Source organism: Mytilus edulis, chromosome 14, assembly GCF_963676685.1.
Source record: "Mytilus edulis chromosome 14, xbMytEdul2.2, whole genome shotgun sequence".
In the NCBI taxonomy this organism is placed as follows: domain Eukaryota; kingdom Metazoa; phylum Mollusca; class Bivalvia; order Mytilida; family Mytilidae; genus Mytilus; species Mytilus edulis.
The window spans coordinates 33,213,062-33,240,737 of NC_092357.1; the positions used below are offsets into that span (position 1 = coordinate 33,213,062).

The 27,676-nt window shown below is 34.1% G+C and overlaps 1 protein-coding gene across 1 annotated transcript; it reads right to left on the reverse strand.

Moving 5' to 3' along the window:
• Positions 1–1,630: 1,630 nt before the first annotated feature.
• On the reverse strand, positions 1,631–22,625 carry LOC139502547 (sodium- and chloride-dependent glycine transporter 1-like). Its single transcript, XM_071292040.1, has 15 exons — positions 22,521–22,625; positions 20,232–20,355; positions 13,804–13,935; positions 12,029–12,238; positions 11,432–11,480; positions 10,592–10,724; positions 10,040–10,174; positions 9,056–9,159; positions 8,627–8,751; positions 7,339–7,451; positions 6,705–6,845; positions 4,474–4,627; positions 3,778–3,893; positions 2,495–2,656; positions 1,631–2,026 (listed from the first exon to the last, which is right to left on the reverse strand). Exons 1-15 carry the CDS (start codon positions 22,530–22,532, stop codon positions 1,745–1,747), a joined length of 1,992 nt encoding a protein of 663 aa, XP_071148141.1. The 5' UTR covers positions 22,533–22,625; the 3' UTR covers positions 1,631–1,744.
• Between the last annotated feature and the right edge of the window lie 5,051 nt (positions 22,626–27,676).

A 27,676-nucleotide genomic window follows, 5' to 3' on the forward strand; every position in this document is an offset into this window, starting at 1 on the left:
GACGAGTAGAAAGTGTTATCTCCCTTTAATCATAAGATTGTTTCGACTATAAAATCTATGTTTCGACAGACACAGGCAAGTTAGAAAAGGGAAATTTATCATATAAACAATCTGTATTGCAAAACATTAAACCCTGGCGGGTTAAAATGCAAACATATTAGTACAGACAAACAAAGCAAAAAAAATTAACAAAATGTAACACTTCTTTTCGTTATGATCTCACAATAAAAGATAACTGCATGCAGCGTATTTCACTATCTGATTTGATATCTGACGGGTCGCAAGGAAATATTCACGGAAAAGGGTTTGGTATGTAAACCAACGGTAGGGAACATTATTGTGTGCATATAAGAGAAGTTGTTTATCAGAGATTTAAAAAAATTACTTCTGTTGTTGACGATTCAAAAAAAGATGAATATATACTGTAATATAATGGATTAATTTCGGAAAATATGATAAGCAGTGTTTGATTTTTTGTGTTTCAACATAATACTTTAATTAAAACAATACACGACATAAGTCGTCAGTCAGCTTTTATCAATAGAAAAAAAGGGTTTTTCAACAATAACACATGCAAATTACCTCAAGTATATGAAGATTGGAATGAAACATAATGTAAACAATCAAATATTTATCTCCATTACCATATTCTCCTGATTAAATATCATATTAAGACAAAAACTGACGAGGTAAGGACTGGCACAGGAATATGTTGAAAGTCTAAACTAGATTTTCTTTTAAATCTCAATTTAATCATTAATAAACGAATAACTATTTTAATATCATGACAAATTTGAGAATGCAAGAACCAGTACAAATTCATGTCTTTCTCCGAAGTATATCGATTGCCGAATTCACATGTAACAATTTGAATTAAGATCATCGTGTACTAATTCTAAACATGCATGAACTATATGCTACTGATCATGAATGCAAACGAACTACAATCAATTAAAAAAATCATAACTTTATTCACTCCTTCACATCATTTTTTAATCTAAATTTTCTAATATTTGGTTTGTCAATATTGTTTTATTATAATGAAAAGTTTGTAAAGTTATATCTTGAAAAGCATCCAAGTCTCTTTTCATAAGATTTTATTTATCGCCCTATGTCTATTCAAACTATGTAAATCTTTGAGGAGACCATTTGTCTCAATTCTATTAAAATTTTGTCTATCTTTGTCTATTCTTTTATATTTAGGCACTCATTATTCTCCAGTCTTTTTATGCGTACTTTTTTTTTAGCAATGATGTATCTTTTGGCTGTTTTCATCTATTCTGTAAATGCCATCCAGACCTTAATTCCTTGGAAAGCAGAGTAAACTATTTAAATTTTACATTTATGGCAAAAATATTAAATTTAATGTATATTATACATTGTGGGGTTCGTGTTGTTTATTCTGTGGTCTTCTATGTTGTGTCATGTGTACTATTGTTTGTCTATTTATCTTTTTCATTTTTAGCCATGGCGTTGTCGGTTTGTTTTAGATTTATGAGTTTGACTGTCCCTTTGGTATCTTTCGTCTCTCTTTTATAACATATGATATTGATAAAGTATTTGATTCGATCCATGTCTTTATTCTCAATATCAATTATGAAAATTGTCTTCAGTTATACATGAACAGCTTGGAGTTTGTTAAAATATAACTTTCACTACTAACACTTTGTTTAATATCATTCTCTCCATGTCAATATGCTAATTACGTCATGATGATACACCATAACGCTAAAAAATAAATGAGTTAGAGTTTTGTAGATTCCACTACATCATGGACATAACTTTTGTTGTCATACGATGAATCTGTTCGACTTTCGAAAGTCGCCATGACAGGAGGTTCCGAATAAGGCTGATATATATTTGTCTTGTTAACTTCATTAGTGTCTTTTCTAATAAACTGGTAACCATCCTTTTCCAAAACAGTTGATGCCACTGGCGACTGGTAAAAGGAAGTCAAATCTTTGGAATATAAACCAGTTCTGTTTTCTTCAAATGCAGGGCCCCAGTTGGCCTTTGGATGACAAAGCTACAAACACGTTTAAGTGAGAATGTTAAACATGACTAGACAATATTACGATTTTTCAAACATGTATTTTATCATTACAGTGGTCTATATTTTTAGTGAATAAATATACGTTAGATAGAGTCTTCGATCATTCAAGGAATTTTTTTAAGATGGCTGGGTCTCGAATAATTGGATTCAAATTTAAAAAAAAAAAACAACAACAAAAAAAAAACAACATAAAACTTTTTTTTAGGAAATCAAATGCTATATTTTTCCTTAAAGACATTTATCACTAAAATGAGAATCAAACCATGTTTAAAAAAACATGCATGTCACGTCGGGAACATTTATTTAACTTATCAGAACCATATTGAATTAAGATTCATAATGCAAAGCTACATGTATCCCCAGCGGAATCTACAGAAGGTTACCGTTTGTGTTACTGTATATAAATAATGTAGAAAGCATTTTTACGGAAAATATACGTACATTTCTTTTATCTCTACAAGCACAGTAATACAATATCCATGCTGGAATGAATGTGATAGGGAAGGCAACAATCAACCAGCTCAGAGCTGTTGCCCACTCAGGATAAACGTAGTCATCTAATGTATACGGCTTCCATTGTAATGCCTTCAATACTATCACAACCTAGAAAAGTAAACAATATCCATGTTGGAATGAAGACGATAGCTGGAAGGTAGCAATCAACTTAGATATTTTAGAATATTGAAAAAATATTTGTTGTTCAAATATTTGGCGATTCCATCATAGAATTTTAACAGTGACGTTTGCAATTAGGTAACCATTTTGAAATAGTTCAATTAATGTGCAAACAAATTTACATTATAAGATTGAGAACGGAAATAGGGATGGGACAAAGAGACAACAACCCGACCAAAAAGCAACGAAAACAGCCGAAGAACACCAATAGGTCTTCAACACAGCGAGAAAATCATACACCAGGAGGCGTACTTCAGTTGGCTCCTAAACAAAAATGTGTACTAGTTCAATGATAATGGACGGCATACTAAACTCCGAAATAGATTAATGAACTTAAATAAAAAATCATACAAGACTCACATAGGCCAAAGGATCCTGACTTGGGTTGATATGTTTTTTTATGTTATTGTATGTTATTCTTTTTATGACTTTATTCAGTAACGTTTATGTTTTCTAGGAATGTATTTATTTCTAAGATGGCTGTACACAATGTTGTAGTTCAAGTCAAACATGTAAGAGTAGTCTGTAACGACAAATATTGTTTTAGTCATTGTATTCAATAGCAGCACTTGTTGTTAAACCTCTCATGACGAGGATACATACTCATGATATAGAAGCAACTGTCAGTTTAACCAGTGTACAAGTGGACAAAAAACGTAAACAGTGATAGTTCGCTCTATTATCGAAATGACAATATGTCATTTCATTTTAACGTCCCGTGATACTATGATGAGAATTCTACATTTCTATGATTCTTAAAAAAAATCATCTTTAAAAACATGTATTTCCATGTATTTTTGCGTCGTTGGGTTTTAATAATTCATATATATTAATTATTATAATACAACAAGCGTATGGTATAATACTGTGTCAGAAAACAATACACAGGCGAATTCAGATTTTTTTCTAAAGCTGGGGGGAGGGGTCACTTGCTGAAGGGGGAGGCGAGGACCCTCGCCTCCCCCATTTGCATAAGCAATAGTTTTATTAAGTCGAGCATGAAGCATTAAAATAAATTTCGTTCTGCAATTCTGCAATTGTATACATACCAACAAAGCAATAGGTGCTATGAAGCACCAGGTGGGAGCGAAATAAAAGAAACCTATGGTGACTGGTATCCCTCTTCCAAGCATCATTTCTATGTCAGATTTCATTCGCAAGTAACCTGCAATATTAGACAAAATTTTAAATAATGTAAGTGTCAACTTTTCTATAAAGGTAGGCAAGAGGCGATCCAGCCATTTAAAAAAGGGGGGTCCAACTATATGCCCCCATTCAAATGCATTGATCGGCCAAAAAAAAGGGGGACATTCCAACTTTCTACTTTCATTTCCATAATGTATGATATAAAGAAATGCACTTTATGTATGCATGTGTGCTTATCATATTCCTAATGGTGTTTAAGGGCTGTCTTAAGCTTCTTTTTTTTTTACGTCAAGTGTCGTTGCTATGAATTGCATTTGAATGTGAAAGAAAAATCCAAAAGATAGACGGTAAGCCTTACTTTTTTTAAAGGCCATTGTTATTTTTCCAACTTAATTTTTTTTATAATTGTTAGTGAATAGATTTTATTGCCTTAATACATTAATATTTATATTTTTTTTTACACGAAACTATATCAGATAGTGTTTGTTATATATTAAATTAACCTTGTCGCTGCTTTTAGCGTCAAAAGAAATTGATTGCTTTTGATTTAAATGCTAAGATAAAACACAAAAGTAAGTATCAAAATACTATTATTATACCTCTAAATAAAATCTTTGGAAATCCCTTTGTATCGTGGGTTCTGTTCGAGATACCATAAATGTAAATGATGACCAAAAGTTCTACAAACCCTACTACCAACAAAGGGAAACCTCCGACTGATTTGTCTAATAGATTCAACATGTACATTCCTCCCTAAAATATACAATGTGTACACATGCTAATTATTAGATATCATTTATACTTGTATGAATTGAATCTATGTGGAGAAAAGAACAATACAACCATAAACAATAGTTGTTATCTTTCTTCTGAAAACCCAGTAGAAAAACTTTACAATCTTTAGTTTAACTGATTTGTTTTCCAACGTCATTTTTAGTTTTTGTCAAAATATGTTTCAGCAGAAAAGGGAAGTTCCATTGTTAATGGTTCTTTGTAATTGTTGCGGCCAGTGGCACATATATTTCATGAGTGTTTAGGACGAGAACAAATTAACATAAAATACAATAGGCTTAGGTTACCCAAGATGGATACGTCTTGCAATATGTGTTTACTGGTGGTTTTGTCTTTATGTTGCAATTTGTTTGGCGTGTAGGAAAAATAATTTGAATACAATTTTTTTGTTTTTAATTTGAATAAAAACAATTGTGTGTGTGTTTGTGTGTTTGTGTGTTTGTATATAATTATGTTGTTCCTTTCTCTACACTAATATTAAGAACATAGTTACATTCCTTTAAAAAAAAATCACACACATTGTTATTTCTTTCTTTCTTCCTAGTTAAACCAAAAACTAAGGCCATGGTTAAGAAACAAACAAAAAAGAATTCTCTGATGTCGAGTGGACAAGTACAAACTAGAGCTCTTAAGAGCCTGTGTCGCTCACCTTGGTCTACATGTACATGTATGTGCAAATTAAACAAAAGACACAGATGGATTAATGACAAAATTGCGTTTTGGTGACGATGATGTGTATGTAGATCTAACTTTCCTTAACATTCTTGCTACTTACAATTATCTCTATCTATAATGAACTTGGCCCATTAGTTACAGAGGAAAATATTTTGTTAAAATTTACAAAAATTTACAATATTTATGAAAATTGTTAAAAATTTACAGTAAAGAGAAAATAACTACCTAAGGGGTCATGTTGACTTATTTGTAGATCTTACCTTGTTGAACATTATTTCTGTTTACAGTTGATCTCTATCTATAATAATATGTAAGATAATAACCGAAAACGGCAAAACTTTGTCTTCCTTAAAATTGTCAATCCAGGGACAGGCTCAGCAACCCAACAACCGGTTGTCCGATTCGTCTGAAAATTTCACGGCAGGTACATGTAGATATAGACTTGTTAACAATTGAATCTGTGACAGATTTGCTCTAAATACTTTGGTTTCGGAGTTGTAAGCCAAAATCTACATTTTCCCCTAATGTTCTGTTTTTAGCCATGGCGGCCATCTTGGTTGCTTGGCCATGTCACCGGGCACATTTTTTAAAAACTAGATACTCCAATAACGATTATGGCCCAGTTTGGTTAAATTTGGCCCAGTAGTTTCAGAGTAGAATATTTTTGTATGAGTTAACGACGACGGACGACGGACTCAGACGCCAAGTGATGAGAAAAGCTCAGTTGGCCTTTTAGACCCGGTGATATAAAAATAAAATGTCCAAAAAAGGTATATACTTAGAAATTACGTTTAACTTTTTTTTGTAATATCCTTGCACTTGTCGATGAGAGGCTTTACAAGGACAGGAAGATTTGTTAAGCGCTTTAGAACTAAAGTCAATGACAGTATAATGTACATGTACGTGTACCACTCTATCATTTTGTGTGTTACACAATAATTAAAAATAAACATACTAAGCTGTGTGTATTAAAGGAGCAACTTTTAAATGATTTAAATTAAGATTGGAATGACTATCTGTAGTAAAACTGTTCTAAAATTATACGAAAGGTCTTAAGAAGAAGAATATATTGAGTCTGTGTTAAAAACAGAAGTGATTTTCTAGAGAACTACCATTTTATTTTTACCGAAGGCCGATTGATCACTTCCGCATCCTCCACCAATAAAAACTGGCCACCATGAACTTGCCAAAAGTGTGGAAAGTTAGCGAGAAAAAACACCAATAATCAATCAATCAATCATAGCATTTTTGAAGAATCTTGTTGCCAGCTATGTGTTTCATTCATGTCATTGGTGTACATTTGAAAAAAATTCTCAGTTTATTCATATACGCTGTCATTGCTTGAAATACGTGTCGTAAATACCTTTGTAGTCATGGGAAGTCCAAGAAGAAAAAATAAGGCGCAAATGCAGAATCTAAATATATAAAGTCTACGATTTGATTTTTCTACAAAATCTCCCATTTGGTCCACAAGGCCTGTAATAACTGTCTCTGTTATCGAAAACTGTAAAATGAATATACACGTTTTATATAAGACTTAGTATGCTTAAATACATAAGGTATAAACATTCCAATATCAATGAACACTCTTTTAAGCATATATGAAATTGTTTATTAACCCGATTTCAAATATTTTTTACACTTGTCATAAAGTTCAAACTGCATGGTTAAATTGTTTTGCTATTAAGACGTTACGTACATGAAGATAGGTCGTAAGTTTATGAATTTAAACAGGAAATGAATGATTTTCAATTTTGTTCGTCATTAGAGAAACATTTACTATAGTGAAGAACCATTCGTGACCTTCGGCTGTGTTCCACTCTTTGGGTGGGTTGTTGTCTCTTTGACACATTTCCTATTTTGATTCTCAATTTTATACTATCATTTTGTATATTTTCCTGAAAGTGGAGAATTCGCATGTTTTCAGTTTAAAATAATGTATGCCAAGCTATGGGTTCAATATATCTTTCTTTTATAATGGCATTTTACTTACTTACCAATGAACTAAATCCAAGTGTCATCATCATTATGAAGAAAAGAACAGCCCACAGTGGTGATATCGGCATTTGTGCCAGGGCTTCAGGATACACAACAAAGGCTAAACCCGGACCTATAATAAATATTTTAACAAATATATTAAATGTATCTATCACAATTTAAAATGATTAACAGTTAACGGGATATTGTCCTACAATTAATCATGTTAATAGACGACTATACTCAAACTCAAAATCACAAAAAGCGCTAAACAATTGACGATAAAATTAAGAATGGAAATGGGGAATGTGTCAAAGAGACAACAACCCGACCAAAGAAAAAAACAACATTAGATTGAATGTCACCAACGGGTCTTCAATATAGCGAGAAATTCCCGCACCCGGAGGCGTCCTTCAGCTGGCCTCTAAACAAATATATATACTAGTTCAGTGATGATGAACGCCATACTAATTTCCAAATTGTACACAAGAAACTAAAATTAAAATAATACAAGACTAAGAGAGGCCAGAGGCTCCTGACTTGAGACAGGCGCAAAAATACGGCGGGGTTAAACATGTTTATGACATCTCAACCCTCCCCCTATACCTCTAGCCAAATGAATGTAGAAAAGTAAACGCATAACAATACGCACATTAAAATTCAGTTCCAGAGAAGTCCGAATCTGATGTCAGAAGATGTAACCAAAAAAAAATAAACAAAATGACAATAATACATAAATAACAACAGACTACTAGCAGTTAATTGACATGCTAGCTCCAGACTTCAATTAAACTGACTGAAAGATTAAGATTTCATCATATGAACATCAGGCACAATCCTTCCCGTTAGGGGTTTAGTATCATACCATCATAACATACATGTATATGAGAAGAACATAATCCGTGTCATGCCAACAACTGGTTTTTGAATAAATGGGTTTAGTTCCGATGCAAAGACCTTACCAGTGACTCAATATTAACGCCAAACAATGTTCCACAATTGAGGATTCGTACAATCTGTTCTCGTACACCTTTTTTTGGTTCCAAGTCACAGTAAAGTCTTTCTATTTTCAGTCTAATTTGTTTAAAATTCAATGACATGCAATAATTCAACTCCAGAATAATTTTTTATCATAATAACCTTGAATTGTATATAAACTCTGGAGGTGCTGTACATGTATGTGTACCTGTAGCAACTACAGGTTACAAGAGTCTAATTCTACACGATTTGATTCTTTTCCATGAATACTATTAAAGTATAATTTTATATGTATGTACGAATTCAGTTTTTGTTTTTAACACAAAATACCTTCATCTACTACCTGATCCACCGACGTGTTTTTCTTGTGAGCCATAAAACCCAGGACAGAAAAGATGACAAATCCCGCATAAAAACTTGTCAGACAGTTTATAACTGGAATTAAGAGGGAGTCCCTGAAATAAATCATAAAGCTATTGTGAAACCAAACTTATTAACATACTGATCATATGGTTAAGCTTTACGCACAAGTATTGCAGGCAAATTTTGACATCATGACGATGATCTATAATCAGATTGTTGAGACTTAACGGACAATTCAATAATATATATTACAACAAAACCAAAATAAAGGTATACAAATATAACCCTGCTGAAAATACACACTAAATAATGATAAAAGAAAGATGAAAATGTATACGAAATGTATAATGATTTATATACAAGACAGTTGTGAATGTCGCAAAATATCAGCCGTACCTTAGCGTGTTGTTTTTGAACTGGTTGTAACTGGCCATAGCAATTAACCCTCCCTGACACGTACCAAGGGAGTAAAATATCTGTACTGCTGCATCGCTCCATACCTGAGGAGTGAAGTGAAAGGTGTCATGTTAGAGATCAATAGGATTGCTGTTTGGATTTGAAATTGATCTCTTTATTTCGTTTTTTTTTTACCAAAATTCATTTTCTTTTACCCGATTTCCTTAAAAAAAAGTTAAGTAATTAATCAATAAGTACTACATTTAAACTGATAGTTAGCATAATATATCTGAACATAAACCCATAATATGTTTGTCCAAATCATTTATTAAAATAAAGATACTGAAAGGAAATATTTCCAGTCTGTCATTCACATCTACAGTAAGTGTTGATTATTACCTACCAATTGGTTGATTATTGCATTTGTCACGACCTGTGGCATATATTTCATGATTGTTTGGAACAAGTACACAGTAATAGTATATACAATCGCAAAATGTAGGTACTGTAGTAGGTGTCTATAAGAATCAAGGACGAGGCATCTTAATAGCCACCGGAAAATGATGGTATACCGGATGGGACAGAACTTCTGACTTACATACCCCTCAACAAGTTGTTTTTGGGGTTCTAAACGTACAGCAGGCATCACTCTCTTTATCAGTGGGGGATCCAAGGGAAGGGTTCCGGGAGTATGAACTTCATTTTTTTTGGACGATCAACGCATTTGAATGGGACATGTAGCTGGACCTCCTTTTCTCCAGTGTTAGGTCCTCCCCCTTTTTCAAATGGCTAATTTCGCCCCTGTTTATTTGAAAACCATTGCGTGCCCGGACTAGGTTGCGTATTGCAACATCTCGCACAACCCAACGGACCAGCGAAAGGTGGCCATACAATGTATATATATAATATATAATTTTACAATAGTACCATTATCAGATCACATGAGAAGAAAACTTAATAGATTAAATGTAAAAAGTTACGTACACTAGCTTCAGTCAATTTACTCCAATCAGGGGTCAAATAGAAAGTAATTCCTTCCTTATGACCTTCCAGAAGAAGTCCTCTTATAAGTAGGGCTGTCAATAATATATAAGGAAATGTAGCCGAGAAATACACTACCTAAAAAAATTAATAAATTCTTATTAAAATTGCACGAATAATTGTTTTAAGATTGATTGTATGAACAAACGTTTTTCTTTCTAGATTTGACAGAACAAGACTGACACGGTTTTTACTGCAGTTTATTTTTGTATAAAAAAACCCGAAGTCGTGATTGTTAAACAAAACCATGGCAATAATGAAAGTGACAGTCCCGTTAAAGAATTGTTTATAAAAATTTATGAAAAATATGAAAAAATATTTGGGATTTTTAACAACTTCTTTAACCCCCAAAATATGGCGAATTCGGTATTACGAGTAAAACACATTCTTAGCAAACACATATCTCCTTGGTGAAGGGTGTTTGCTTTTGAGAAACCTCAATCTAAGGTAAAATGTGTTCATTCGAAACTTTATGATGTTGAAATATGTTTTTACCTTGCCTAATGACTTGATGCCTCTTGACAAAACTATAAAAGTTAGTAACCAAACAAACAAATTACACAGGGTAAGAGTCCACTTGACCCCCTGCATGTCGTCCATACCACTCGTCTTTTCCAGTACTTTGTGACTTTGGAAATAGGAAACAAAAAATATGTTTACTTTTGCATTAGACTACAACTTCTAGAAACTTTAACGGTTATTTTTTTAAATATGTATAAATCATAAAAAAATATGTACATGTAGTTCCTAATTGTTTAGTCCTTGACATATTTGACTGACATTCTACACATTATGTATTTTTGTATCACTTTGTTCTTTGCAATTGGTGCCAATGCCCATTTGATAAACGCTAATTGTGTTTTTTGTTCGTATACATGGATTTTGCCTTTTGTTTTTATTTTTATTTGGTTTTTTTACCATTCTTTCCTTCTTTTTTACTGAGGCTTTCAAATATTTCTAGTCAATGAACACACACATGCTATACGTACTATCTTAACCAGTCTAATTACATTTACTTATTCATGGAGTCAAATAAATCCGGCATCTAGCGAGATTCGTGTTGCTTTAACATTAGATTTATGTGTAGTTTTTATAGAATCGTTGTTTGCCATTTTATTCATTTTTCTTTTTGTCATGTTTTTTGTTGTTGCATCAACTGATAGTTTATGATTCATATTTTTTTTTTTATATAAAATGTGTTCAAAATAAGCATTCCCAAAAAAACAATATGCAGGGGAAAAGTATGATATCCTCACATTCGTGTAGCAAAGACAGAGAGTCACATTTGATGTTATTCGCCATTGATTGTAATTGAAACTTAATCACAGTACTTACTTGAAATATTCATCACTTGCGGATTTCGTGTGAGTGTATGTCATATTTACTGAAATAAAATTTACGAAAAATATCTTTTTGAAGACAGCAAACATCAAAAACAAACGACTTTCTTTCTTGTTTAAAACAAACTGTTACAATTTACTTGTTGCTGCAAAATTTAAAACACAAGAAAATTCTACAAATCAAAGTATTAGCAAACTGTAAGCAATATGTTGGCATACACAGTACTGGTAACTTACTTGGATACTTTTAGTCTGGATTCTCATAGTTGTAGATGAATGGTAGCTGGCTCAATCACTCTGTTAAAAATCAGGGCTCTTGGTGATAAAATTTTACTTAGTACTCGAAGTACATGAATACAAAATGTGCGATCGAAGCACCAAATCCAGGATTTTGAATGGTTTATTTCCGAGCCTGCGTACCAAAATCTAGCTCGAAAGTATTATGACCACAAGACATCATGGTCTCGCTGCGTTTTTTTTGGGTTCAATTTTTTTTAGAGCTTTTCTCTTAGTCGATATATTACAATTCAAATGAATTAACACATTTAGAGCATTGATCACAAAACTGTAACTTATGTCACACGTTACTTACAGCATTCAGGTCTCGTTCCGTTCCATGGATCTATCAATGAATCGTTCTGGTTCCCATCCCTGCAGTCACACGTGTTCCAGTCATTGTCACAGTACTTCCATGGTACCTCAGACTGCATTGATGCAACAAGGAAGTATAAACAATAAGCTATGATTACTGCATAGTATATAGCAACTAGTGCTGATACTATAATCATGGCAAGTCCTAACCCTAAAAGCATAACAAAATATTTCATTAAACGATGCATACATTTTTCAAAGAGAAGGAGTATAATTTACATGAAATGTTCACAATCTAAAGAAAATAGGAAAGATGTAGCTATTGTTTGAACTCCATATTTTAGTCAGAAACGTCATTGGACATATAGGAAGTAAACATATCTACTATTTTAAAAATAACATATTATCTAAGAAACATAAGATCATAAATAACAGTATACAATAAACCGATATCTATACTTGAACATTCAGTATTCAGTGGCGGATCCAGAACTTTTCATTTGGGGGGGGGGGGGGGGGGGGGGGGGCACTGACTGACCTAAGAAGGGGCCCGCCCCGGTCATGCTTCAGTGATTCCCTATATAATCAACCAAATTTTTCCCACTAAAAGGGGGGGGGGGCGGGCCCCACAGCCCCCCTGGATCCGCCTATGGTATTTGAGATACAAATACTTTAAGCAATAAATCCGTCTCGTTTATGTGTTCGTACATGTAAATGTCTTAATAACCGAAGACGTTATAGATAATGTCCTATGTATACGCTTGGGTAGAGAAAAACGCCGGTCTCAGCTAGAACAGATTGATTGATTGTTGTTTTATAAAGTGCAAATGTATATAACTTACAGAATCGTTGTTTTTTTTTGTTGTTGTAAAATATACAAAACTAAGTGTAATAGAGTTGTTTCTTCTATTGAGTAATCTAATTGTTTTCCCCGACACAGACACATGCATGGAATGACACTGTCCATCAAGTCAGGAGCAACGTGACTATATGACTGTAGTTATTTCATATCTAATAAAAATTCTGTATTCCATATCAAAGGCCAATACTAGCATGTAAGTTAATAAAATCACCAATATCATCTTAAATTAAAACAAGCAACATATGCAATATAAAAGAACAGATTTGAGAACAAGTCCGAGTACAAAGAGGGATAACTCCAGATATTCACTTTAACTTATATCAATTATTCCTGTTCATATGTCTCTTTTGGTTCGGCATAACCGTTGGTATTAAATCTTCATTTACCATTATCTGGATAAAAATATTATCTATAATATTCATATTTCTTTGGTTCGGAAACTTTTGTAATTAAATGATCTAAGGATTTTAATCTTGGTCGAATATATTCATTATTATCGTTATTGTCTGCAAAGACAAATGATACAAATATAGCGTCGAGTGAAAAGAGCGAAGCCGAATATATTGAAGTAGCTATCTATGTCTATAATTTTTACTTTTTGTCGTTTTTATGGCCCCGCAATGAAGCTTACGCTGATTTTTGTCAAAATTTAGGATTTACGACTTTGAAAATTGTTGAAAATCACAATTATACGGAATTTTTTTCTATACGCTTTCAAATTTTTAGTTGATTTTTTTATATATGAGACTGCCATTATGTTTGTGTCCACATGAGTTGTTGAAATTGCAGTTTTTCAACTTTTTCATGGAGACGGGACCATTCGTGTCGTTGCGACTAATCTAGTTTTGGATGTTATCTTATTAAAACAGACCGCATATCTTTTTTATTCGTACAATAGTATTGTATGTATTTACCTTTAAACAGCGGGTTTATCCTCCAGACTTTCAAAGGTCCCAAACTGCAAAACTGACCAAGACACAATTCCAGGTAAAACATTGGAATACCAATAATTACCATGCAGATGAAATAAGGTATAAGGAATGCTCCTAAGATACGAATGAAATAGGGATTTAAATACAATGTAGTACAAATGTATTAAAAAATAAAAAGCCAGTTTAAATGATTTTTTTTCTTTATAAAAGCATTAATATAAAAATGTCAATAGTTCTATGTATAATGTTAAATTTTAGAACTAGAATTTAATTAACAAAATATGAATTACTGGGTTACCATAATTTACTTACTATAGAAAAGGGCAAATACATGTATCTCAATTTACTTTGAAAGTAAGAAACGTGTGTTACCTGAAAAACAATTGAAGACGAAAGCCATTTTCGATTATTTTGTTAAAATAACAAAGCAGTATACATGATACTTCAAGTTATAGAGCGATTGCTTTTTTGGGGCAAACAAACTAAACATAAATCTGTTGGACGATTTTAGATTTATAAACGACATTCATTCATGAAATAATTCAACAAAAGACATTTCAAGTTGCACTTTTCCGACACTTGAAAATTGTGTCAGATATATATATTCATTAAAAGGCAACACATGTTTTCAGTACATGTATAGTATTCCTCAGGGAAAACATCAGTCATATGTGTATCATGTACTTGTACACGAACAAATACAAGTATATAGTGGCGAGTTAATTCGTTTCCCTTAAAGCATGTTTCCCACGAAAAATAACAAATTGATTGATCTGCTATGTTCAATAATAAAGCCTTTGGGGATATGACTGGACAACGTTTACCCCGTTTCTTTCCCTCATTATAAGTGTCTCCTATCATTTCTGATTTCAGGGTAAGTAATGTACAAACACGATATATACATGGGACAACATTTGATTTCTTCCATTTTGGAAGAGTGGGTTTGGAGAAGGTATTATCATATTAGACGGAATTTTCCTTTTTTGCGAAAATTTGTTTAAATTTGTGTACGCCGGCACCTACATTTGTATATCTATATTTGTAATTCGTGTATCACGTGTGACATTTTCTTTGCATTGACATCCTGCATTTCTAATGATTACATACATGAATGTCTCACAACTCAATATAATTAAGGCACTAAGCATTTTCGTTTCCAAAATTATACTGTGCTACCCCCCCTTTTTCCCCTCTGACTTTCCGGAAAATCAAATAGTCCGGCCGATCGGTGAAAAAAATGCTCAAATAATGAGGAAAGCACCAATTTTTGCATGATGGTACATTTTTGTGTACTGAGCAATATTAGCTATGGACCCACCCTAAAAATTCAATATGGCGGCTTATTTAAAGATGGCTGCCGTACGTTCTAAAATATTTTCCAGTATTGCACAAACCACCGTGGATTTGATGCTGGGTGCACAAAAATCAACAAATTTGAATGACTTGGTGTACTTAGCAAGATTTTGTTTTGATCTATTTTTGAAATACAAAATGGCGGCTATTATCAAAATGGCCGCCTTGAAAAATTAGCAAATATTCATTATTGAGAATTGACCTGAATATAAGCATTTTATTGATGTTTAGTGTCATTTTGGTATCTATCCCAGTTCTGTCCTTTCTGATTTTGCCTTGCTTGTCATTTCATACACAAAGTAGTAGCTTTCATAAAAAGCTCAATTAGTAGCTTTCATAACAGCTGCATTATTTGTTGTCTTGGGTCATACATAAATGCTGTGATTTTGGATTTATCTGCCTTAAGATATTATTCAGTGCCTGTCTTATCTCTTGGGTCGCAATATTTTGCAATTTGAGACATTAAACTGTGAATTGAGAATCAGTTAAACACATGTCAGTGAAATGGCAGGAATTGAGGACAACAAGGACAAGAACATTGAAATGGCAGAAACTGAATCACTTGAGAATATGGAGAAACCCACAGCTGAAGACGCTTTAACAGAGGACAGCTCAGAAATGACTATTAAACAATTGTACCAAGAATATTTAACAGATAGAAAATCAAATGCTCAAAGAACAGCCGAGATTTAACGCAATATAAAACAGAGCGAAGCGCGAATATATAAAATATGTGTTGGTCTCATTACGTTTCAAGCTGAACAGAAAGAGGCAATGATTATTAATAACAAACAGATGAAAGCAATATCTCAGCAACTTCAGCAGTCTGAAGACAGGATAGACAACAAGGCTAGTACTAATTGCTTGGCGGAATTGATGATCAGACCAATAAGATATTCAATGTTGTGGAAAGACGAATGGACAAGCTGACAACAACTGAGGAAGGAGACACAGTTCTATTTATAAGTGCATTTGAACAGCAGGGTACCTTCAAACAATTGGCATCTGTTGTAAATGAATCAGTGGACAATCGAAATAAAGAAGTTAATATTTCTAACTTCAATGGACACATCATCTAAGCCAACATTTGACCTTAGCCAGTACAACGCAAGTTTACCAAAAGTACACAACAAAATCCATGCCGTGGGTCTTTCCCCAATTGTAGTTCGCATGAATTATAAACCGCACCAACTCTGTTGAAGGTGTCTTCACCTTTAGTCAAACGTTCTATGTCAGGGCCCTTGGTCCTGCATGATACAGTTCAAATTATTCAACAACAATCTCCATTTAAGAACATACTATAAACCTCTAGTACTAATCAAGGATACCAGCAAAAGACTTATGTGTCTTCCAACGCACACTAACCATCTACTATAAGTCAATAATATTTGGTTCAGACCAGCACACCGTTACAGAAACAATTGGCTGCAAATGGATTATATCAAGTTTCTCCAATGCTGAATGCAGTGCCTACTTACGATATCATCCCCGTCAAGTCAATGGCAAATCCCACATTTAACACTCAAATTATGACAACCTCGTCTGCTTCTGGAGCATGCTTCCCATAACAGCAAGTTGACTCCATTGACCGATCCAGGAAAGGGCAGAGGATGGACAAAGAGTGTGACCATACCTCATCTTCAGACTCTTCACTGGAGAGAGAATATACCCGATGGCAAGAAAATATGTGTGCAAGGGACCGGAGCCGCAGCCCACAGCTGCCAAAAATGCAAAAACTCAATTGAAGAGGATCCATCACTTGGGAGGCGTTCATTTACCAATTTGAACGAACTGCCGGTAGATGACAATGGGAAATCAGGAAAAATGTGTGTAGGCCCCAGATTGCCAGGCCGATGTTGGCTTTTAGTACACTTGCATGGTAAACACAGATGATGATTCCAAGGCCTTAAAAAGGCATTCATTTGGAGCAGCGCTTCAGCAAGAAAGACGATCAAATCAGATTGGAACCAAAACATTCCGTCGAGGATGTAAAGACAAAGATTCTTCAAGGCATGTAATAGAGAGGAACCAAGAAACATCCAACAGGCGTTAAAACAATTGACAACCTCAAAAGCAAACCAGATGGCGATATATGGATAAAAAAGTGCCAATTATGACCATCGACAAGTCTACTTTGCTGATGACGCAGTATCACCGACCGATAAAGAAAATATGAGCAGTCCTTTGGAATTTTAGTTGCATAACCTCACACAAATTGTCACAAAACTAGCTGATGTTATGCTTTCAACTAATCAGCATAACTTTGGATTGGCCGATCAATATAATTCGGTTCTTCTGATAAAAAATTCATGGAAGATCACCTGATCAATATAAACGTGGAAGATCTCTTGAGCAATACAATAGCGGTAAATCGGCAGATAGAAGTACACTCAAGCTTAATGTCTATCGATCAGCAACACCCCACTAAGCTAGAGATCATATAGTCCCTAAAGACAACGGTTAGCATCTCCGAGGACAAACTCCAGAAATCCCGAATATTTCAGACAACGGTCACCTTCACCAGGATACGGAGCAAATCAAAGTGTAACCCCAACAATGGAGCACAGGTCGGGCCAGTAGGACAACTCAGATTCCAAAGTCTATTGGCTATGAGACATCACCTTATCACAAAACCGAACGTAGACCCACTGCCTCGTTCAATATTGTCATCATATTAACCATTTGAAAGAGCTTAGTAGTACGAGGTACTATACATGACCAGAATGTGAACATGATTGTGGACACTGCTGCAATGATAACATTAGTAAATGAGAAATTAATTCCGGCAGAAAAAGGAGATGTGGAGAACGTAACGCTACGTGGTTTGGGTTAACAGCTTGTTATTGGGAAGATTAAAAGGAACGACTCTCGACATTAATAGAGTAAACATATAATGGGATGTGTGCAAAGAGCCATTAACAGACGATGTTATACTTAGGCTAGTTATTTTGGACACACTGATCGCAGTGATTAACCTGAGTACTCCCACAAATACCATCAACAATAAAGTGATAAATGCGCCATTTGTTAATAGTGGAAACGAGATTTTAACTCAGCTAGTTTGCATAAAACGAACCATCACAGTTCCGCCAAATTCAAACATGACTGTTACCATTAAAACTAATAAAAGTGCTGACCAGGAGTGCATTTTATGACCATGCTCGCTGAAATATTGCAAATTGGTTACGCACGTAGTTGGAAAGGGAAATAGTTGTCCCTTAACTATTTTAAATGATGGCAATCATCTAATTCGCCTGAAGAAAGGTACACCTATTGATTACATGCTAGAATAATTTGACGATGTAGTGGGTACGGCAGATGAAAACGCGATAAGTGACGTAAGACGTGGCATTGAAGAGAAACGAGACAAGGTGCCCTCGGCACTGCCTCATAGTTCAGATGAGCTACCTACTATTCCACCATTTCAACCGACCTATATTAACGTCAATCGACTCGTTTCAACCTATGTCATTCCAACCATTAAAACTGAAAGCGTTTAAAGAACAATTACAATAACATGTAACATTATGATATTGATTAACATTTTGAATTTCACTATTTGTTTTTGTATATGCAGCTATATTTGCAACTTATGTGTTATAGAAATACCCAAATTATTTGTTCTATACTTTAGAATGAATTGATAACAAATTCAAGAACATAAAGTTAATTTTTAACGAATCAGTACTTCAATTTCCAAAATTATATAGAAGACCTTTAGGACAATCTTGAATTTTATACCGTTTTTCCGCCATCTTGAAAATGGCAGCCATATTGGATTTTTTAGAGTGGGTCCATAGCTGAAATCAAAGGGTATATAACCAGGAACTACTATGCAAAGTTTCATGCTTTCCTCATCAAGTGAGCAATTCTGCTCTATATCTGCACCAATCGGCCGGACTAAAATTGTCAACTGTATCAGGTGTATGTGACATCTGAAATAATCTAAGTACATTGCAGTTTTGTGATATTGTTAGGGTACTTCTCGCAGAAAACCAGATATTAAAACTTGATTGCAATTATGGGCAAACACCGGCCGGAAACACGCTAATAATAAGCTGTCAAGCAGGGTCGGTTCTAGTATTCTTCATACTTTTCGTCAATCATTATCTATGTTTATATTCAATCTCCTCTTTATTGTCGTATTCAAGGTCCATTTTTTCTCTAATTTTTTAATTGTTTTGTTTATTATTCTCCATTCCGTAAACCTCCATCATGCCATCCATACCATATCTATCTTAAATATACTCTAATGTTTGTTTTCTCTACGCCCCCCTTGTGGGCCCTTTACTGGAAATAAAATATATCTTATCTTATCTTATAGTGTCAATATTGATAACCAAAATTGGAAGGGTTCCGCGGAACCTAGTGACTCGCCTACCTTTGCTGTTTATCGCAGAATCAACAAATATGAGGACACAAATTAAAATAAATATTTCTTTCAATAATATCTTTTGATCGTAAGAAGCTTCTGTCCAAGTTTAGTTAAAATCCAGGATAGTTTATGAATCTAATAAATGTTTTCAAAACTTGAACGACAGACTGTATGTAATGTTAATTGGAAGAAAAACTAAGTCCGTTATCAGTATTACAAATACGGAAGACAGGTACAAAATTTTAACAAATATCCTTCTAGATACTAGCTTTTGATTATAAACAAGCTTCTGTCCAAGCTTTTACCACAGAGTGAATGTTATGTTTCCTGGTAGAAAAAACTAAGTCCAGGCATAGGTAAAATACGTAAAACAGATTTTTTTAAACAAAATTTACTTCTGGATACTATTTTATGATCATAAACAAGCTTCTGTCAAAGTTTGGTACAAATCTAGGATAGTTTAAGAAAGTTATTAAAATTTCAAAAACTTTAACCACAGAATGAGTATTTGTGGACGCCGCCGCCGCCTCCGACGACGACGACGGAATGTCGAATGTCTCGTTTTTTCGACAAAAGTCGAATAATCGAAAAAAATCAGTGGGTATAGTCATATACTATATGGAATTATTAGAATTTCATTTTTCATTTGAATTATTTGAATAAATCGTATTTTAATCAGTACCTCCACCATTTTTAAAACAAAGATACGGGAATCTCCATACATTTCCCAATCCAACAGCAAATCCAACACATGTCAGAATGAATTCTAGCTGACTTCCCCAGGCGGCTCGTTCCTGTTTTGGCTCCTGCAATAAAACTTTCCTTTATTACAAAATATAAATGTTACTCTATCATTAATACAATAAATACATGTTTACAGACATTTTCCGTTGGCAGTCCAAATTTCCCGCCATTCATCTTCTCTTTATGTTCTACCTATAAACTTCCTTCTTTTAAGTTAAGCGTCGTGCCAGTGATTTAATAAATTATAACTTCAATGGATAGCTATGGTTTCTAAACAAGATCCGAAAGGAGTAGGTCCGGTAAGGACCGATTTTGGCCTCAAATTTCAGGTTCATCCAACAAAAGATTTTGGACACTTTTTAATCACTTATTAAAAGTGTCTATTTCAATTGATTCAATTAGTTTATGTGAAAGATTTTAACTGATTAAGTCAAGGCATTACAAACTCTCCGATTCAAGCTTAAATATGAAAAATCTATGAAATATGCCAAAAAACGTCACTTTTCAGTTGTTTTTTGTCAAAAATGAAAGTGGCCGCATCCGTGTTCATCCTCAACATTTATATATGTTATGTATTATCATCAAATACAACTTAAATCTCAATATTATGAATGAAAACGAATGCAGCCACTTTCATTTAAGACGGAAACCGTCTAAATTTTAACTAAAATGCTGAAATTGTCAAGATTTCAGTAATTTAGCATGACTTTATGATGCTAGTACCCGATATATGTGCATTTTATTTTCAAAATAGCCCATGTAGCAGAAGCATTTTTCTTTCTAATAAATAGCTAAAAGATTACATTTTTACAATTTTGTAAAACTGTTCTATTTTGGGGCCAAAAAGGGGTCTTACTGAACCTTCTCCTTTATCATTTACTTGTATCTGAGCACCGTTCACATAGTACTGTATACAGGAGAAGATTTACCGGTTTATTGAATGAATGAATGAATGAATCTTTATTGCAAAGCATAGACATGCTATGGCAAAATTAACAACATAAAATTGAACATATATTACATAATATAAAACATGAATAGAAAACAGAGAACAATCGTATAATACAATGATACTATTACGCAAGAACCTTTCGAGATATATTGACCAAGCCTTCTATGATGAATGGACGGTTCTTAACTGTTTTTGAGATGTTGTATGCGGAGGTCAATTTCATATAGGTACCAGCGGACTAAATCCGAAAATAACACATGGTAGTCCCGGACTTAGATTGGTTATCAAACAAGAATGCCCCCATCCTCATTATCACTTTCTATGTTCAGTGGACCGTAAAAATTGGGTAAAATCTCTAATTTGGCATTAAAATAAGAAAGTTCATATCATAGGGAATATGTGTACTAAGTTTCAAGTTGATTGGACTTCAACTTTATCAAAAGCTACCTCGACCAAAAAATGTAACCTGGAGCGGGACAGACGGACGAAAGAACGGACGAACGAATTAACGAACGAACGGACGGACGGACGGACGCACAGACCAGAAAACATAATGCCCATAAATGGGGCATAATAAATGGGGCATAAAAAAAGGTTACTTGATTTTTTCTAGTATTAGTAACATTAAAAAGAAACATTCTGTGCTGCACATTCCTATTTGAATGAAGCCCAGTTTCATCTGTTTAAACCCTTGGAGAATGGGCACTGAGAGACATACATGTACTAGTATCTTACATCGCCACATTGTTCATTGTTCATGTATCTGTATTCCTCACCATGGGGCCTATAAATCTACTGTCCGCTATATTTCATATTGTATTCGTTTATATTATTGTTCTTGACATATATATCAGGAGTTTATATATTATGTTTAAAGTTAAATCAGCCCAATAGGGATGTCTGTAAACAAACATGGGCTTTAAACCTAGTTTAGCTTACAAATTTGTGAACAAAGGGCGACAATTTTAACTGCTAGTGTCGATACGTAGTTCATTATGCAAGGCATGTACTTTCACCGGTATTTTTTTGCGTGCTGTAATAAAAACCAAATGATCAAACTTTACATAGGGGTTAACATGGTTAATGGTTGGATTCATTTTTAATAATAACAACTCGTAAAAAGAAATAAACTCCTGACAGAAGAGTCCGGAAAAGCATATATATCTTCGGTGAACGATATAAAATTTCAAATTGAAATCCTCGAGAGAAATAAAATGTCGGCAACATATACAATTTTAATGCACCATTAAAAATGAGTTAAGCGACTATATTTACCGTGTCGTCCATTCGTATAGTCCTTTAGTGATAATGGCATGTTGACTTTTTCGTCAACCCGATACATGATTTATTCTAAACGATTGTGAACATCTACAAATAACAAATATGTTATCTAGAGATAAAAAAGAACGTTTCACAGATAACGCATTATTATCCCAATAGTAATACATTTTTATGTCAAATATATTTATCAATCCTTAAATGTTGAAGACTACCCTTTTATACCACTTGATTTACGCATTGGCTTTTGCCTGGTAACAGATAGCAAATGTCAACATTTATCTATTAGAATGAATTATTAAGGAACTGTTATTTTATTTGTGATCCTAAAATTTCCGATAAAACAGGAATTTACCATCAGCTTATTAACAAACTATTGCTACATTACCGCGATTACAAATGTTACAAGATTAAGAACCATCTCTTGAATCTGTTGATAAGTAAATAGATCATGGTATCTTTTTTCAAGGTCTGTTTTCAGGATAGAAGTTTCAATCACAGAAACGTTGGAAAATAGCCTACTGACAACATAGTTTTTGATGAATTTATTCCCGATTCTACGTAAAAAAACTCATTTGCAATGGGAATTAAAGTGGCATTAGTCATGTTAGTAAAAATATTTTGAAAAAATAAAAATTGTAATATATATGATTTTTTGGGGGTTTAATCATAAATAAAAGAGAGCCGTCGTGTAGTGGTTAGTGCATCGGACTACTAACACAAAGGTTCCGGGTTCGATTCCCGTTCGGGATGACAATTTCAGGAACTCAATTTTCGGCTCTCCCTTGACACCATTTGCGAGTATGGTCTTAAGGAAACGATGATAGTTCGTCGGAAGAGGACGATAAATGGCTGACCCGTGTTAGGAGAGAGCCATATCTCTTGCACGTTAAAGACACCCTTGTAGATTTCGAAAAAAGAGTAGGCTAATGCCGCTACAAGGCAGCACTCGCATACGCAAAGTGGAAAGGGATTAATATAAGTTGCAAAACTTGTTTCCCAATCCACTATAAATAAATATGTTTAAATTAAAAGAGGTTTAATCATAAATAGTAAAAAGTGAAATAGCGAAATATTGATTCGCCTTTAGCCGGCATTTTAGTTCACCTTTTGTCCAAATAAGCAAATCATTATTCCTAATGAATTATTTGTCCGTAAAGGAACGATTCGCCTCAAATCCGATTAACTGTGACCTCTAATCATATTACCCCTTACCTAGAGATTGGTTACGCATGTATTTAGCTTGTTCAACCACAAAAAAAAAGAAAGAACACTCTTATACAGTTTGAGTCTACACAGAAGTGCTGACTACTGGGCTGGTAATACCCTCGTAGCTAGACTGATGTTGAAGTTGAAGCCCAATCGGCAGGGGGTCTGGGACCGCTTAAGGCCCCTGGTGGGTCCACAGTCCTGGTAGGGGGACTAAGGGGGGCGAAGCCCTCCGGAAGCTCCTGGATTTTAGCGTTTTTGAACCATAAATTTGAACTGAAAATATTATGAATATTATGATTTAGTCAAACATATGAAAAGCATTTTTGTTTGAAAAAAGGTCGGATAATTTTGTGAAAAAAGATGTTAAAAAAGGGAGATTCCAGAGAGGTACAAAAGTTATATCTACTGAGAGTATACTAGTATGATAAAAAATAATAACATCAATTGTTTCGAGATTAAATTAAACAATATGCTTGCTTTGTTTTATGGATGTTTGCTTAGCTATTATGTTACGCATGTGTTTTATTTGTATGTGTAGTTTGTCTAATGTGCTGATAATTTTTTAATAATTTTTTTAAAGTTCAAGTCGGTTGAGAGCTTTACAGAGCTCATATTTACCTTGTTGAATTGTACATATCATGCCCGACTATGAATAAATTTTGTGTATTTACTGTCTTCTGATTGGTTAAAATTATTAGTTTTATTTTCAGTGTTGTCAATTTTGATGGCGACACGCCCTGCCCCACTCTGACGTTGTGTATTCATACGCCAACATGTGTGTACGTTGTTATTGTCAAGATAAATAATATAAAAAGTTCTTCGAGCCTTATTTTTGATAGTAATTTATTTATAATGAATGGCAATAATTTATTTTGATTTTATTGAACCATAAAACTAATTTTTGACTCTTCACATTTTACATAATTATTCAAAATTCAAAATAAATAATAGCCATTCATTAAATATTTAAGATTTAGTTACTTACTTACTTAATAATATATCCAGACAGTTTAGTACAGCTTTGGCGTCTTTAGATAAGTTAAGCCACGTCATTATGTATGTGATCCAAAATCAAGAAGGATCATAGCATTCAATGTACTGAATGTCGGTTGTTTCTGTATATCATATTTGAAATGTTTTTCTTTCACAATTTTGTACAAATCCCGGCAATTTTTTCTCGTTTGAATTGTTTTACATTTTGTATTTCGGGGCCTTTTGTACCTGACTTAGCTGGATTGGTTTTACTCATAGTCGAAGGCAGTAGTGGTACGGTGAAGTATAGTTCTTAATTTTTGTGTCATTTTATCTCTTGTTAAGAGTTGTCTCATTGGCATTCATTTATACACATCTTAATTTAATACCTACTGATAGGCAGCAGAAAACAACTTACGAAATTAACTAAATGGAAAAAGATTAAAACAAGTGGATATAAAGGTGATGGCTCGATCTGCCTTCGGCTGTATTAAGCAAATAGTGAGTAAAAGCTGAGCAAGTTATGACACGTCATTTTGCATAATTCTAAGTTTCCTGTCATGTTTTTCAGTGAATTAACTAAATAATGTGCACATGTCTTGTTTTATTTCAAAATAAGAGTCATGAGTCATTCTCTCTCACCAGTGGCTTTAAACAAAAAAGCCAGCATCCATTCCTTTTTGGTTGCAAAGCAGTCAATAACTTTGTCAATATCAATGGGCGTCTCCTTGTATGCATGTAGTATACATAGCCCCGAAAGTCGATCTGTTGTCATCGTAGAACGCAGATATGTTTTTACACGACGCATTACACTGAAACTGCGTTCAGCGGTGGCGGTGGTCACTGGCATGGTCAAAAGTATGAGCCAACAAGTGTAAATATGTGGATACAGGTCAACATTGCACAGATTCAACTTTCCGCAAGTGTACCAGGGATTTGTCCCTCTGCTATATACCATCTTGCTTTCCACCTTTCCACCTCGATGTTGAAGGTATCACGGTCTGATGGAAGGTCTTCAGTTAATGTAGTAAAAAGGTGGTCAACAACTTGTAAACGGGATAAATAACGCTCGCTTCCAATAATCCTTCGGGCCGGCAGCTGGAACATTTACCCTATGCTGTTGTCTTGTTGCCCCTCGTGGCATCGACGGTACTACATCAACACTATCATCAAGAGTTACAGCACTGTTGTACAATTGGTCCCTATCGTCGTCGGATTCCCGTTTTCTTTGCAGCATTTCGACTACGACTTTGCTTTCCTCGACAGCCTGAATCAGACTATGACTTAGGCATAGTCTTTAGTTTACAAGATTGCAGACAGAGGAGCCAAAGGTTGTAAAATAGCCTGAGCGAAAACAAGACAAACAATGAAATCAAATTTACTTATTGAACAACGGTAACTTCTGGCTTTAGCATCCCCATTTTGCTCGAGATACTCAAGAGAGTCACATACCACAGAGTATGCATGTAGTAAAGTGAACAAAGAACTGACCTACTAGCCCACCTTCAAGTTGTCTCGCATAAGGTCTTTAACTTCTGTCGTCTACCCATTTCCTCTTTAACCACATTTGGGGCAGTACCCGAATTTTCTTTGAATGATGTCAAACGCTGAATAACCAAAAGCGAACGCGATCGCCTGCACGGTGTCCATAAGATTTCGAACTAGTGGTTCCTTGCAAGTATGTACTATGGCCAAATTAAGATTGTGTGCTTTACAGTACACATACATGTATGAAGCAAGCGGAACTCTTTTACGAACTCGAGCCTGGACGCCACGATGAATCCCTGACATATTTGCAGCGCCATCGTATCCTTGTGTCCTCCTGTTTGCTATAAAAAAGCCATATTTCTCTTGTTGAGTGAGAAAGATATCAGATAACGCTTCTCCTGTAGTTTTCTTACCTGCCGCAAAACCTAGGAAATCTTCATGAATGATTGTGTCCATTCTATCATAAAATCTAACACAAAGTGAAATAATTGTCTTGGTGGAGCAGTCTGTTGCTTCGTCAACTATGTTAAACACATAAGTTGATTTCAAGGTGCATGTACATGTCTGTTTAGCATGGTAGTTTTTTGTTAAAATTGAAGTCAAATGAATTTGAAACTTAGTATTCACATGTCATGTTACCTATGAAAATTATAATCTTTCTAATGTCACATAAAAGTTTTGATAGTGTGAGTGGGGCATCTGTGTCTGGACACATTTTTGTTTTACATCTCAAGAACTACTGTAGTATGCTTCGATCGAATTATAATTATTATCATATTTTAGAGTTAAAAGTCACGTTAAACGCAATTGTATCTGTATAAATTCTTTATTTCTCGATTTTTTGTTTACAGATTCTTTTTACTTTTTTATACATAATAATCGACAGGCAGACCTGTAAGATCTAGCTGACCATATATACACTCAACAGAGTATTTATACTTGGTATTTGAAATGATATTTCTGATAAAAAAAACCACCCACCCCATACATAATCTGCATATATATATTTTTTATGGATTGCATGTTTTTCCGTTTGACGTGTACTATATTCCACTGGATGTAGAATAATCATTCTCAGAAAATTAACTACTCGATCGACATACATGTATTTTTGAACGAGACAAAGTTGATTTTTTAAAATAATTCTGAAATAGCATTGCATGCAATCTGAATGTATATGTTTTAACCTCTCAGTCCTGTCATCAAAACGGTTTACGTAATCCTCAAGAGTTTTTTTCAAATTTGCATTATAATCTTTTTTGGAATACGTTTTTTATTCCCTTTTAACATGTTTTAAAATTTGCGGTTTCATTTCAAATCGATAAGATTTACCCTGCAGATAATATAACTGTTACATTTGCCACTGGACATAAAACGAAAACAGTTATAATTGCAAACTATTTTTACGCGAGTCTGTCAAAAATTCAATAAAAGTGTATAAACCATAGTCTTATTTGGACTAAATTGTTACCCACAAACCA

Coding starts and splice junctions, on each gene's coding strand:
- LOC139502547 (XM_071292040.1), bottom strand. Junction 10,725..11,431: donor GCAAGTGATGAATATTTCAA/GTAAGTACTGTG, acceptor CTATTTCCAAAG/TCACAAAGTACTGGAAAAGA. Junction 10,175..10,591: donor GCATCAAGTCATTAGGCAAG/GTAAAAACATAT, acceptor TAATTTTTTTAG/GTAGTGTATTTCTCGGCTAC.